The 15,479-nt window shown below is 42.3% G+C and overlaps 1 protein-coding gene across 1 annotated transcript in view; it reads left to right on the forward strand.

The window, feature by feature from the left end:
- Positions 1–828: 828 nt before the first annotated feature.
- The window catches only part of Pgm2 (phosphoglucomutase 2), a 33,442-nt gene continuing 18,791 nt past the window's right edge, over positions 829–15,479 (forward strand). Inside the window, exons 1-6 of the mRNA XM_076864824.1 lie at positions 829–972; positions 7,116–7,283; positions 11,486–11,592; positions 12,843–12,927; positions 14,885–14,968; positions 15,093–15,286. Of these exons, the coding sequence (XP_076720939.1) occupies positions 922–972; positions 7,116–7,283; positions 11,486–11,592; positions 12,843–12,927; positions 14,885–14,968; positions 15,093–15,286 (689 nt within the window). The 5' untranslated portion in view covers positions 829–921. The remainder of the gene's footprint in view (positions 973–7,115; positions 7,284–11,485; positions 11,593–12,842; positions 12,928–14,884; positions 14,969–15,092; positions 15,287–15,479) is intronic.

Raw genomic sequence — 15,479 nt, forward strand, 5'->3', positions numbered from 1 at the left:
CAGCAGCATTGTCTTAGATTTCCAAGTTCCCAGGTGTGTGATTTTATCCCATGGAGATTGTGCTATTATAATGACGTGCTAAAGATCTAAGGCAACTCTTAGGCCTCCTCTGACCCATTTTGATTGGAAATCGGAGATTCTATGGTTAGGGGGCTTTGCCGAGCTCCCTGACTTCTGGAATCTGGTCTGTGTAAAGATCACAAAACCTCTCCTCTTCAGAGTAACTGTACTTATGGGCAGGGAGGAGAATTGGGGCCCGCATTTCTTTTGCAAACAACGGATTGTTTGCTGAAGAATGCAACAAGGAATTTTTTTAAAAGAAAGCATGCTGGGGGTCAGCACAGTCGCCCTGGGTTATAGAATTATCCCCTTACCCTCACGTTCCCACCGTTCACGTCTGTCTTACTTATTATTTCTATACGATTTTTAGGCTCCTATCAGGGTGTACTCAGCCACGTGCCTGGCGCACAGGAGGAACTCAACCTATAGCTATCGCATGAATGCAGGTCTCGGGAGCTCTCAGAGATGATGGCAAAAAAGTTTTCACGCGCCAGCTGCTACCATAGACCCCTGCTCCCAGCCCCGGAGCCGCATCTGCTAACCGCAGGACAAGAAGCTGCAGCAGGCTGTGCGTCACATTCCTCCGGCTGTGCGGCTGGCTGCTCCGCGGTGTCCCCGCCCCGCCCTCCGTCCCCGCCCCGCCCCGCCCTCCGTCCCCGCCCCGCCCCGCCCTCCGTCCCCGCCCCGCCCCGCCCTCCGTCCCCGCCCCGCCCTCCGTCCCCGCCCCGCCCTCCGTCCCCGCCCCGCCCTCCGTCCCCGCCCCGCCCCTCCGGAAGGGTCGTCCGGCCTCTTGCAGTCCGCAGTGTCCGCGCAGGAACCTCGGTGGCGACTACGCCTGCATTAGGAGCCAGCGGTATAGGCATGGACGCCCGGCTGGAGCAGGAGACCGCCCAGTGGCTGCGCTGGGACAAGGTGAGAGGCGAGCGGGACTGAGGGCACCGGAGGGGGTGCGGGTTCCTCCCCAGGCGCGGCGCCGCGTTTCCTGCGGCGAGCGCGGGTGCCCGAGCTTCCTTCCTTCCCTCCCCCGCCAGCCCTCCCGCCGCCGGTCCCAGGAAAGATGCGGCCACCAAGCCTCCCCGGTTCCTGCTGGCATGTGGCAGCATTCAGATTCGTCCGGTAAAGGTTGTCCCCCAACCAGGCCAGCCATCTGGCCGGCCTGGACTGAGCCCGGGAGGTCCGCATGCCGCAGGACTCGGGGCTCTGTCTGGTTGAGAAGCGCACGCCTTCTGTCCCTCACACCCGCTCTTCCTCTGCAGTGGGCTGTGCAGCCCCAGAGATCCAAAATCGTCCCTCCTATTCTGGGATCTTTGCAGAGTAATGTTCCGATCCGCCTTTCCTTGCCCCTTTCTTACAAATAGGGCCCTCCCGAGTGGACCTGGCTGGCTCAGGAGTTTCCAGACAAGGACCCCTTTGGACATAGCATCACTTTTTCTGTTTACTCTCTTAGAGCAGAGAGTTGGGACCCAGCTCTGGACAGCACTTCCTCTTTCCTAACTTCAGTCTGTCTTTTGTTATCTGTTCCTTCAGGGTGCTGTTGTTTGCCCAGAACATTTCTCTGCTTTCTTCTGCTGAGCTTGTATCTTATATTATAAAAGCTGTTTGGGGTCTAGGGTTTCATATTATTGCTTCTGTTATGTAACTTACATAGAAAGGCTTCCCTAATTCCGAAGAGTAACGTATTTCTAATACTGATTCTGAATTGCCAGTTCTTTTCCATAGTGCTTCCTGCAATTGGAAGCAGCAACCACCAAACAAACAAACAAAAACAAAACAAAACAAAAAAACACTTGTAGTATCTGTGTCCAGGGCTGACTTCAGTGGGTGGTGACACTGTGCACTTGGATAGGATGTGATCCCAGAAGAGCCTGTTCTTAATGTCATGTTCTGCTGTCTTGTCTTCAGACTCTTAATTGTTGAACAGTTTCATTTTTAGTTGTTGAATCATTTTCATTTTGTGCTAGGTTCCTGAAAATTATTTAGCCAGTGCTGGCTGCTCTCACTTCCTGGTTTTAGTGCCTGAACAGAGCCTGGCACACAGTAGATGCCTGACATATTTGTTGAATGAATGAATCCAGGAGACTGCAATCCAGTGAGAGGGGCCCTGTCTTTTTCTTTACTTGCCATTCTCTGGCTCCTGTGTATGAAAAGTCAGCAAATCCCATTTCCAGGATGCTATTTACAACTCCTTATGGGAATTTTTCTTTTCTGGAAAAAATAACTTTTTGATTCTTAAGGGAAGGAAAATGTTTCCATTTCTGATAACTTAGTAACTGCAGTATATAGCATTCTTTTAAAGTCAGAATTTGTCATTCATTTTTCCATAAAACTTTCTCTTTGAGGAAAAAATAAAATATAATTTCTACAAAATGATGCAACCTTACAGAGATGGTAGCCTTGCTGGGTAGAAGTGAAAGGGATGTTGTCTTTTTATTTATTTATTTTTTAAATTCTCACCCGTCCTTGATGCTCTTTTCCTCTCTGTTTCTTCTTTGACTTGACTCAGGCACCTCACCAGCCCATTCATGGAACTCCCACCAGCCAAAAGCATTGCAGCTGCTGGTCTGATACCATGCAAGGCTGGGGAAGCAGCCTCTGCATTTCCATTGTACCTTCATCCCTGTCCTTTTCCTGGATATTAGTTTTGGTCACTCCCAGTGCTGATTCTCATCTCTGCTGCCCTCTGACTTTTCATTATCTCTCTGTCTGCTTTGTTTCTCTCAGGCTACTGGGTCCTTTATAGATATCCAAGGCCAATTAAGATTAACCACATCCACACTGTGAATGAGAGAATCCCTGGATCTTGATGTGACTGTGAAGTCTAGGTTTTCTCAACCACTCAACAGATATTTGTTGAGCCTCTTTTATGTACCAGTTCTGAGCCCTTCCTTGGGGGCACCTGACAATTTGATGGGTAAGATAATAGTATGTATGGCTTTTAATCAAAAAGGGGGGGTTGTACACGATTTCTGTTGAATCTGGAACAGTCTGGAAAGATGGGCATAATTCCAGGAAGTCAAGGTTTTATTGCAATAGCATTTCAGAGTTTATGTGGTCACATCTTGCCTAAGTGCTCATCGAAATGGGTAATAACTATAAAATAGAAGTGAAGTGCTATCTCTATATTTCCCGAAACTCTTAATTTAAAAGTCTGATGGGGAATTAATGTGATTGTCATTATTTTTCTCCAGTCTTAACATTTTCTACAACTGTTGTACAAAGAAATAGGGCAATGTGTAATGAACTTAAGTTATTCATGGTAGTATCTGTTTGAAGCAATTAATGTAATAGAAAAAGAGCTAGGTTAATGCCCATAATATACTTTAAGCAAGAAACTCAATTTCTGTACTATAAAACACTATGCAAGGTGGGGGGGGGGGTTGTAGCTCAGTGGTAGAGCACTTGCCTAGCATGTTTGAGGCGCTAAGTTTGATCCCCAGCACCACATAAAAATCAATAAATAAAATAAAGGTATTGTGTTCATCTACAACTAAAAATAATAAAAAAAATTAAAAAACACTTGAAAGTCTTCCATCTCTTGCTTACTTCTAGGAGTTATTACAAGATTCAAATTTAATCAGTTATATGAACACCTTGTAAAACTTATAAAGCACTGTAGAATATTTGGTTTTGATTTATATTGTATACTCTATCACTCCTTGGGAGAATTTGAGGACATTATGGAAGAAAATGAACATTTAGTTATATAAGTGCCAAGTAGAGAAAGACATTTTTCATTAATTTAATTTAAAACCTTAAAAAAAATTGTCAGGCATACAATCAATCAACCAGTACATGAAAAAATGCTCACCATCTCTAGCAGTCAGAGAAATGCAAATCAAAACCACCCTAAGATACCGTCTCACTCCTGTAAGATTGGCAGCCATTATGAAGTCAAACAATAACAAGTGCTGGCGAGGATGTGGGGAAAAGGGTACTCTTGTACATTGCTGGTGGGACTGCAAATTGGTGAGGCCAATATGGAAAGCAGTATGGAGATTCCTGGGAAAGCTGGGAATGGAACCACCATTTGACCCAGCTATTGCCCTTCTCGGACTATTCCCTGAAGACCTCAAAAGAGCGTACTACAGGGATACTGCCACATAGATGTTCATAGCAGCACAGTTCACAATAGCTAGACTGTGGAACCAACCCCGATGCCCCTCAATAGATGAATGGATAAAAAAAATGTGGCATTTATACACCATGGAGTACTACGCAGCACTAAGAAATGACAAAATCATGGAATTTGCAGGGAAATGGATGGCATTAGAGCAGATTATGCTAAGTGAAGCTAGCCAATCCCTAAAAAACAAATGCCAAGTGTCTTCTTTGATATAATGAGAGCAACTAAGAACAGAGCAGGGAGGAAGAGCAGGAGGAAAAGATTAGCATTAAACAGAGTCATGAAGTGGGAGGGAAAGGAAGAGAAAAGGGAAATTGCATGGAAATGGAAGGAGACCCTCATTGTTATACAAAATTACATATAAGAGGTTGTGAGGGGAATGGGAAAAAAATAAGGAGAGAAATGAATTACAGTAGATGGGGTAGAGAGAGAAGATGGGAGGGGAGGGGAGGGGGGATAGTAGAGGATAGGAAAGGTAGCAGAATACAACAGTTACTATTATGGTATTATGTAAAAATGTGGATGTGTAACCGATGTGATTCTGCAATCTTTGTAATGTTTTGAATAACCAATAAAAAAAAAGAAAACTAAAAAAAAAATTATCAGGGAAGTTCTATATTGTTCAAAGGTTAAAGATAGGGAACCTGAGAATTTAAGAAGCTAGATAACCCTGTAAAATCAAACTATATTACAGAGCAATAGTAACAAAAACAGCATGGTACTGGTACCAAAACAGGCGGGTGGACACAGAGAATAGAGGACACAGAGACTAATCCACAAAGTTACAACTATCTTATATTTGATAAAGGGGCTAAAAGTGTGCAGTGGAGGAGGGATAGCATCTTCAACAAATGGTGTTGGGAAAACTGGAAATCCTTATGCAACAAAATGAAACTGAATCCCCTCCTCTCGCCATGCACAAAAGTTAACTCAAAATGGATCAAGGAGCTTGATATCAAATCAGAGACTCAGCGTCTGATAGAAGAAAAAGTTGGCTCCGATCTACATATTGTGGGGTCGGGCTCCAAATTCCTTAATAGGACACCCATAGCACAAGAGTTAATAACAAGAATCAACAAATGGGACTTACTTAAACTAAAAAGTATTTTCTCAGCAAGAGAAACAATAAGAGAGGTAAATAGGGAGCCTACATCATGGGAACAAATCTTTACTCCTCACACTTCAGACAGAGCCCTAATATCCAGAGTATACAAAGAACTCAAAAAATTAGACAATAAGATAACAAATAACCCAATCAACAAATGGGCCAAGGACCAGAACAGACACTTCTCAGAGGAGGACATACAATCAATCAACAAGTACATGAAAAAATGCTCACCATCTCTAGCAGTCAGAGAAATGCAAATCAAAACCACCCTAAGATACCGTCTCACTCCAGTAAGATTGGCAGCCATTCTGAAGTCAAACAACAAGAGCTGGCGAGGATGTGGGGAAAAGGGTTCACTTGTACATTGCTGGTGGAACTGCAAATTGGTGCAGCCAATTTGGAAAGCAGTATGGAGATTCCTGGGAAAGCTGGGAATGAAACCACCATTTGACCCAGCTATTGCCCTTCTTGGAGTATTCCCTGAAGACCTTAAAAGAATGTACTACAGGGATACTGCCATATTGATGTTCATAGCAGCACAGTTCACAATAGCTAGACTGTGGAACCAACCCAGATGCCCTTCAATAGATGAAAGGATAAAAAAAAATGTGGCATTTATACACCATGGAGTATTACGCAGCACTAAGAAATGACAAAATCATGGAATTTGCAGGGAAATGGATGGCTCTAGAGCAGATTATGCTAAGTGAAGCTAGCCAATCCCTAAAAAACAAATGCCAAATGTCTTCTTTGATAAAATGAGAGCAACTAAGAACAGAGCAGGGAGGAAGAGCAGGAGGAAAAGATTAACATTAAGCAGAGTCATGAAGTGGGAGGGAAAGGGAGAGAAAAGGGAAATTGCATGGAAATGGAAGGAGACCCTCATTGTTATACAAAATTACATATAAGAGGTTGTGAGGGGAATGGGAAAATAAACAAGGAGAGAAATGAATTACAGTAGATGGGGTAGAGAGAGAAGATGGGAGGGGGGAGTGGGGATAGTAGAGGATAGGAAAGGTAGCAGAATACAACAGTTACTAATATGGCATTATGTAAAAATGTGGGTGTGTAACCGATGTGATTCTGCAATCTGTATTTGGGGTAAAAATGGGAGTTCATAACCCACTTGGATCTAATGTATGAAATATGATATGTCAAGAGCTTTGTAATGTTTTGAACAACCAATAAAAAAAAGAATTCTATGTAAAAAAAAAAATGAGCACTCAGTGGATACTAAAAAATAAATAAATAAATAAATGAACTGTTAAATGAAAAAAAAAAAAAAAAAAAGGAAGCTAGATAACCTACCCAAGCACATGGAGTTGGTAAGTGATGTGTCTGGAATCCCACTCTGGGTCTTCCATTTCTCTAAAAATGCTTGCCCTGATCAAGAAAATAATACTTTGTAACACCAAACCAACTTTCTATTTCAGACTTCGAAATCATCAAAAAATTGGAAAGCCTATATGTATGTATTTTTTCCCCAGAGATTAGAATGGTTGTGGTTTCTTTTTGTGGTTGTTGTTCTTTTTTGTACTGGGGATGGAACCAGGGGCCCTTTACCACTGAGCTACATCCCCAGCCCTTTTTATTTTTCATTTTGAGAAAAGGTGCCACTAAGTTGCTGAAGCTAGCTTTGAACTTGTGATCGACCTGCCTCAGCCTCCTGAGTTGTGGGATTTTAGGTGTATACCATCATGCCCAAAGGATTTTTGTTCTTTTTTTGGTTTTTGTTGTTTTGGGGACTTTTTTTTTTTTTTTATTGCAGGCTTTTCATTCTTATTCATCTGGATGTATCTTTTATATATATTTCTTTTTTTGCAGAATCCTTTAACTTTGGAATCAGTGAAACAACTAATTGCAGAAGGTAATATGGAAGAACTTCAGAAATGTTTTGGGGCCCGAATGGAGTTTGGGACAGCTGGCCTTCGAGCTCCCATGGGAGCAGGGATTTCTCATATGAATGATTTGACCATCATTCAGACTACACAGGTACCACGTTTTTATAATTCCTAGTTACTCTTTTTTGTGGGGGAGGAGGATACCAGGGATTGAACTCAGGGGCACTTGACCACTAAGCCACACCCCCAGCCCTATTTTGTGTTTTATTTAGAGACAGGGTCTCACTGAGTTGCTTAGTGCCTCGCTTTTGCTGAGGCTGGCTTTGAACTCGTGATCCTCCTGTCTCAGCCTCCCAAGCTGCTGGGATTACAGGCTTGTGCCACTGCACCTGAGTAATTCCTAGTTACTCTTAATGTATCCCCTGGCTCCTTTTGTATTTGACAGACCCAATTTGTTTCACTTGTGGACATGTTTGTGGACTTAGCTAGTGCAAGGAGTCAGCACCATTTACTCTATCAAGTAAGGCTTGTGCAGTTGGTCAGAGCTATTTGTTTTAAAACTCGTTTTGCCTTTCATCTATCCATCCATCCATTCACTTAACAGATTTATTGAGTGTACCTACTATGTTCCAAACATTGAGGATGTATTAATGACGAAAACAGATGCCCTCATGGTGATTCTGTTGCAGTACAAGACCACCTCCTAAGCTGACTTTCAGGGTCTTATTTCTGCCATGGCTAAATAGATGCTAGTAATGAAAAGGTCCTGCTAGAGTTATCAAGAGCCTATTTTATGTAGTTTTGACTTGTATTAGATTGAGTGAAATTTTCACTGGTTGACGTTATTACTGAATTCCCTTACCACGATTTGTGATGTTCGTTGTCAGAGTTGAAACCCAACTTTTAGGAATAGAAATGAGGAATGTGACAAAACAGAAGAGCTGCCACTGAGAACTGGGAGAAGGGTTGTTGAGAGAAATGAAGTAGAACAGCTGATTCCATTTCTTCAACTCCTTAGATTTGTTAAGAATGAACATTCCACCTAGCACCAGAAGGAAATAAAATAAATGAAGAAACATTACCTTAATTCTGGGAAAGCCAGAAAGGCTAGAAAAATTGCCTCATGTTGATAACATGTGCCTTACATATATAGCCCCGTGTAAAAGGCAGAGTCGGGCATGTTCTAGTGAAATCCCAACGAGGAAAATTTATCTACGGGATGAGCCTTAGGAACCCTGGCCACAAACTTACTAAGCTACAGGCCCCTCTGTGATGTTTTTGGAGGGAAGGCTTAGGAGGGGGTAGGCATGGGGATCCTTGTCCGGTGTAGGTATGGCCCCTGAATGAGATCACTTTTTGTTTCAGTGGCTAAGGCTGTAGAACAAATCACCCCAAATACAGCGGTTTAAAATAACCCCACGTTGATCTTGCCCACAGATCTCCAGTTTGGGGAGAGCTCCGCGTAGACAGCTCTCCTCTGCTCCTCTTGGTATCATCTGAGCCAGTTTTGGAGTATGGAATAAATTGTGGTATTCTTCACTCCCATAACCGAAGCTATTGCTGGTGTAGACTGGGATCACCAGGGCCGGAACACCTACATGTAGAAGCCGTATGGACTTTAATGACTAAGTCTGAAAGCCACACAGAATTGCTTTCACCATATCCCACCTGTTAAAAGGAAGGCTGCTCATACCCAAGGAGAGGGAATGTAGAAACCTACTTCTCATTGGAAGAAGGTCAATGTCCGATCATGGGATGGGATATATTGCCATGATTGGTTGCACCTGCTGTTGTGGACACGTTTGTGGACATTGTTAGGAGATCTCAGGATTCTCAATGAACCCAAAGCTTTTTCTCTACTATCCATCATATCTAGTTTTCAAGAATGAGTAAAGGCATCTGCAAGTTAGTCTTAGAACTCATCTCACCTACTTCCCCCTAGAAGAATTCGTTTTTTTCCTGAGGATAGATCCTGTTTATAGTTAAGACTCCTATAAAATCAAGATGAATAGGTATTTTTAAAGGTCATCTGATTCAGCCAGTCGCCTCTTGGAACACTCTTTGCAAACTTTCCACTCCAAAGTGATCTTCTAGCCACGTGGGGATACTTACAACAGGAGATGAGGACGACAAGGTCAAGAAAGTTTTGTGAGAGCAACAGGAACATCTTTAACTTCAGGAGTAGTTCTAACCTTGGAGGAAAGAAAATTCCCAGAACAGTCCCCTCAGCCTTCCACCCCGGCTGTAAGGAGCATTCCCCAGCGAGAATGCGGATGTACAGCCATGTTGGTTCCTTATCCCAGTTCTGACTTTCATTATGCCGTCGGCACTCTTTGGTTGTGGAGTCCCATCCACATGTTCCTCTGAAATTTGCCTGGTTTGATATATGTGAGTCAAGAACATTTCAAAATCACAGGGCAGAGGCTGGAGGAAAGTTTCTGTGTTATTTGCCTCATTGATAGAGACTATCATTTCTTTTGGACAGTTAATTTGTGTCTCTTTTATGCTGCTTGTGATCCTTGAGCTTAAATTAATTAATCTAGCTATGACTTATCAGAGATGGAGAACACACTGCCCTCTGAAATAGCCCAGTCTATCTCTGGAACATTTTCATTAAGAGAAGGTTTCAAGGCGGGGGCGTGGTGGCACATGCCTGTAATCCCAGCAGCTGAAAAGGCTGAGTCAGGAGGATCAAGAGTTCAAAACCAGCCTCAGCAACTTAGAGAGGCCCTAAGCAATTCAGTGAGACCCTGTCTCTAAATAAAATATTCCAAAAAAGGACCGGGGAATGTAGCTAAGTGGTTAAGCACCCCTGTGTTCAATCCTTGGTGGCCCCCCGCCAACAAAAAAAGGGTGTCATTATTTTGAACCAAAACCTTTCTGTAGCTTATAAGTATTGATCATAATTCTACTTTTTTTAAAGTCAGAAAAACAAGTTTCCTTCTTGTGTTTTATAATAACTTTTCAATTCTGAAAACCTCCCTCATCCCCAGTGACTCATTTGTCAAGAATTAACATCCTTTTCTCTTGGCCATTCCCTCAAATTCTCGTGCTCAGTAGGCCCAGAAATTTTTAGAGAATTTGGAGATATAAGGATTTGGAATAAGGCTGCATGCTTTTTTGCCCGCTTAACCACTGAGGAACAATACAAGTTGACTAGGAAAAGTGATGGGTGCTATTGCTCTTTAAGCTGTAGAGTATTAGGAGTCTACATGCCTTCTAGGGGCCCATAAAACCAATACCCATGTATCCTAATTTTCTTGAATCACTGAACCTTAGAAGATATGCCTAATGCAGTATGTCTGTCAGGGGAAACTAAAGGAATCCTACATTGATACTGCTTTAGCAATAGACTGTGAAGTATCTCCTTAACCGAAGTAAGAATTATACTTGTATACAAGACTTTCTCTAATTAAAGTGAAGTAAGTAATATGAACCATCATTATTACAAAACCAGAGATCTCTTTGCTCTATAATAATATCCAGTAAATTGCATCTTGAATTCCAAGTTCATTGTTTTTGCAATCTTCTGTATTTGAGAGTAATGTGATATCACTCTAACACTGGGGTGCAGGAGTCGTGTACACTATCAGGTCTGGGTAGGTGGTGAGAACCTCAAACGACACAATTTTTATTTGTTCTAATTGGTTATGCCCTATATTTGGACTGATTATGGCCTCCTTTAGACTTTTGGAAAATAATATCCCAAATAAACAAAACTGATTTTGATCACTTGATTTTCAAAGAGGAAGGAATACAGGCTTTGCAGGAAAATAAGAATTAGAAGTATGCTCTTAGTGACACATACTTGGTGTTGGATTCTCCACATTTTGCATTCATTCTTATGACAGCCCTGTGTGGTAGGAACTGTTACTCCTGTTTTACAGAAGAGGAAGTGAGGTGTCGAGATGTTACAAAACTTGTCAGTTGCTCGTTGGTGGCAGGGTGAAGTACAGATACGGGTTCTGGCTCTAGACATGTGCTTTAACCTCCTCATTGAACCACCACCTCTCACCAGACCTCGAGACAAAACCAGGCTGTGCTACTTACATGCCTGAAACTGGGCAAGTCACTGTACCTCTCTGAGCCACCATTTTTCTATCTGTGAAATGCAGTTTCTTGGCAGAGTTGATTTGGGGGTAGAGATAATAGGTACTAAGTACCTGACACAGTGCCTGGTATACATAGATAATAAATAAAACTATTGATTTTCAGTTGTTCACCTAATCTTTTTTCTCCCTCTGCTAGAATATTCTCCTATAAAAGTAAAAAAAAATGTAATTTGGTGCTAAATTTTCTATATCATATGTATGAAAAGGATGTGTTAAAACACATGCTCTTTTGTGTCTTTAGGGATTTTGTAGATACCTGGAAGAGCAGTTCAGTGACCTGAAGCAGAGGGGTATTGTGATCAGCTTTGACGCCCGAGCTCATCCATCCAGTGGAGGGAGCAGCAGAAGGTACTGTGACATTTTTTTAGAAAACAGTTTTTTGATGTTCACTTTGCAGTTTTATTTTTATTTAACATTTCAGTAGCTTGACTTTAAATACATTCATTAGCTACATTGCTTAACAATAAAAGTGATGAGTAAAATTTCTTTGCAACTTTAAAAAATTCTGGCTCCAGATTTGGGTTAAGAAAATAAATGACTTTGACAATTTAAAAAGTAATCCCTATCTAAGGGGAAGAAAATTTTTCAAGTGGCAATATTATTTCTCCCTCTTGCTTGCTTGCTTTTATGTATATTTTTTTTTCTTCCACTATTCACAAGTCTTATGGTCCCCTTCCCATTCTTGAACACCCGTCTCAGTCTGCATTTTTGTAACATTCCCTAATCAGTGGGACTCTCTTCCGTAGCTGTAGTGAATAATGATGATAGTAGTGATGATAGGAATAGCAGTCATTATTTCAAGTGCTGGTTATGCACCAGGCTTTCATGTATTTACTCTTTGAATCCTCACAACAATCTGGAAGGTACTTATGAGATCCCTTGGTCTCCTTGGGGGATTGGTCCCAAAACCCCTTCAGATACCAGAACCTGTGGATGTTCAAGTCCCTTCTATAAAATGATGGGGTATTTGCATATACCTATGTACCAATTCCCATATACGTTAAATGAACGCTCCATTACTACCATACCTAATCAATGTCAATGCTATGTAATCTGGGGAATAATAACAAGAATGAAAGTCTGCCGGTGTTCAGTACAAACACAGCCATGCTAGGCCTCCTCACGTAGCCCGTGTAAGCAACATCATGACATTTTCAATTCACAGTCATTGAAATCTTTCCCCCATGTGACAACTGAAAATGTCTCCATTTCAGATGTCCTGTGGCGGGTGGAATTACTATTCCTCAGTAGGTGTTTGTGGGATCCTTAATGAAGCAGAATCAAAAGAACAGGGCAGCAGGGACCCTGACAGCTGTTGCTTTTAAGTTGACACATGCTCAGATGCTGAGTGACCATTAGACGTGGGGCACATTGCCTGGCCCTTCTTGGCTGTAGTCTCATTTCTGTAAAACAGTGGAATGGAATGAGATGACTTGTAAGGAAGGCTTTAATACTCCATGCCAATGTAAATATTTGGGAGAAACATTTTCCTTGCTCCTTCTGCTATGTGCAGCCTAAAGAAGGGTTCCAAGTTCATTTACTTCACCCACAGCCCTGACGACCGAATTTCCTTTTCTTCCTCCTCCCTGTGTTTCTAGGTTTGCGCGACTTGCTGCAACCACCTTTATCAGCCAGGGGATTCCTGTGCACCTCTTTTCTGATATAACCCCAACGCCCTTTGTGGTAAGCACCATTTCCTTTTCTAAATTCCTGTCACAGGATCAGGGATAGGATTTGGCTGAATTTTAGTCTTCAGTGCTATTGGGATTCAGGTATTTCAGTGACGGAATTGCACCTCTTCTTTTATCAGGCCACCTATTTTATCTCCAGGAGAGTTTACCCAAATCCTAATAATCTTCTAGTATTCAACACTGGATTCATCAGAGTTGATTTTTTTTTTAGGTGTGATTTTCCTTTTGCTTGCATTCTAATAATATTTTAGTAAGTAAGCAAAATGGTTTTTGTTTGTCTGGTTTTTAATTTGGTGTAGATCTTTTTCCCCACTATCATAATAAGGAAACTTTTTGGGTCTTGAATCTGAATTCACTTCAAACCCTGTCTTATTTTTTTTTATTTTAAATTTATTTATGTTTTTCTAATTTGTTGTACATGACAGCAGAATGTCAAACCCTGACTTATCATGAATATTTTTGACAAGATGGTGTACAGATGAAATACTAGTCCCGTGTAGATTTGAATGGAATCCTTAATGAAGCAGAATCTAAAGAACAGGGCATCAGGGACTAGGAGAGCTGTTGCTTTTAAGTAGACAGAACTATAAGAGCTGAGCCAGATGCTGAGAGTATTTTCTTAGAACTCGTGGTTGGATGCAGTTTTTTGCATCAGGCAGAAATGTGAGTGCGTTCGTTCAGAAGTAAGTCTGCTCATTTGTGTTTGCTGTCTCCAGGACACTGACAGATAGCTGCACCTCCTGGGTTGTAAATAACCCACCCAGCAGACACTCGGCGTATTTCACATCCAGATGTTGTTCACGTTTTGTTGTTTGATGGGAAAATTATACTTCATTAAACATCCTAATTATCTTCTGTAGCAAGTGTTAGTAACTATTTTTTTGTATCAGGCATAAAATAAATGAGTGTCTCCTGTTCGTTTCCCTGATTATGGAGTAGTTCTGACCTTTTCTTCATACCAGGACATCTGAGGGATGTGGCATAACTTCTGAGAGCAGACAAATGCAGTGATTCTTGTTGGGGAAGGTGGAGGGGGACAGATGATTCGAATCTCAGCTTGCCTGTCGGTAGTCCATCTCATTTGCAGCCGTAGCGGGTATAATCCAACCCCTCTCCTTTATTTTGGAAGTAGTCTTGTAAAGAAGGAGCAACATTGAAATAGAAGGGAGGGATGTTTAGCCCTGGGGTGAGAGAGAAATGAGCAACCTGTAAGGGCACTGTCCGTTTCCTCGGCCTCTCCCTTAAAAGCAAATGAGAAAGAGGAGGAGAAGGAAATCACTTGGAGGGAATAAACTGAATATTTGAACTTATGTCCTGAGCAAAAGCTTTAGTAGAATATGGAACGGAGCTTTAGGTAATCTTTTTTTTTTTTGGGGGGGGGTACTGGGGATTGACCCCAGGGCACTCAACCACTGAGCTGCGTCCCCAGACCACCCCCCTCCCCCGCACTTTTAAAAATATTTTATTGAGAGCCAGGGTCTTACTAAGTTGCTTAGGGCCTCTGTAATTTGCAGAGGCTGGTTTTGAACTTGTGATCCTCCTGCCTCAGCCTCCCAAGCCACTGGTATTACAGGTGTGCACCACCGTGCCTAGCCTAGACCATCTTTTCTTAGAAGAGTTTTCTAGCTGTACCAAAGAGAAGGTGGAAAGAGAAGGCAGGTCCTAGGAAAGTACTTAACTTTCTTTTTAGGACACACATCCTGGGATTTTGGGCAGCCAGGTAGTTCCTAATCGATCTAGTTCCAAGCCAGTTCATTCTAGTTGGAAGGTGGGGGGGGCGGGGGGCTTGCGTACACTGTTTGGGTATAGAACAAAAATATCGAGTGACACATTCTGATACTTACATTTATTAAATGGGGGACTAAATTGGCACAAGTAATATATGATATGCATTTCAAGTCCGTTGAGTTCTTTATGAAAAACTCCTCTCGTCTCCTGTTCTCTTGTAGCCCTACACAGTATCACGTTTGAAGCTTTGCGCTGGAATCATGATCACTGCCTCCCACAACCCAAAGCAGGATAATGGCTATAAGGTGGGTTTTTCTCTCCCCTCATTGTCCTTCATCAGAATCCTGAACCCACGCTGTTCTGGCACTGTGATGGCTCCTCTGTCCGCATTGACCCTCACCCTCCCGAATACATTCCCGGCTTCTCTAGGTTTATTGGGACAACGGAGCCCAGATCATCTCTCCTCATGATAAAGGGATTTCTCAAGCTATTGGAGAAAACCTCGAGCCCTGGCCTCAAGCTTGGGATGACTCCTTAATTGATGACAGTCCCCTCCTTCACAACCCCAGTGCCTCCATCAATGCCAGCTACTTCGAAGACCTTAAAAAATACTGTTTTCACAGGTAAGTGGATGGTGTCTTCACTGACCTTGAGAGAGTGAAGTCAACGCAATTCAGCAAATTCTATCAATTTCCACTGAGTTGTTCTCTTGAGTTGCTGCTGTATCCTGTGGGTCAGGGGTTGTCAACTTTTATTGAAGGGACAGACAGTAAATACTCTCAAGCTCTGCAGGATACCCAGACTCTCAGCTACTCC

The sequence above is a fragment of the Callospermophilus lateralis genome, chromosome 8 (assembly GCF_048772815.1).
Source record: "Callospermophilus lateralis isolate mCalLat2 chromosome 8, mCalLat2.hap1, whole genome shotgun sequence".
Taxonomy (NCBI): domain Eukaryota; kingdom Metazoa; phylum Chordata; class Mammalia; order Rodentia; family Sciuridae; genus Callospermophilus; species Callospermophilus lateralis.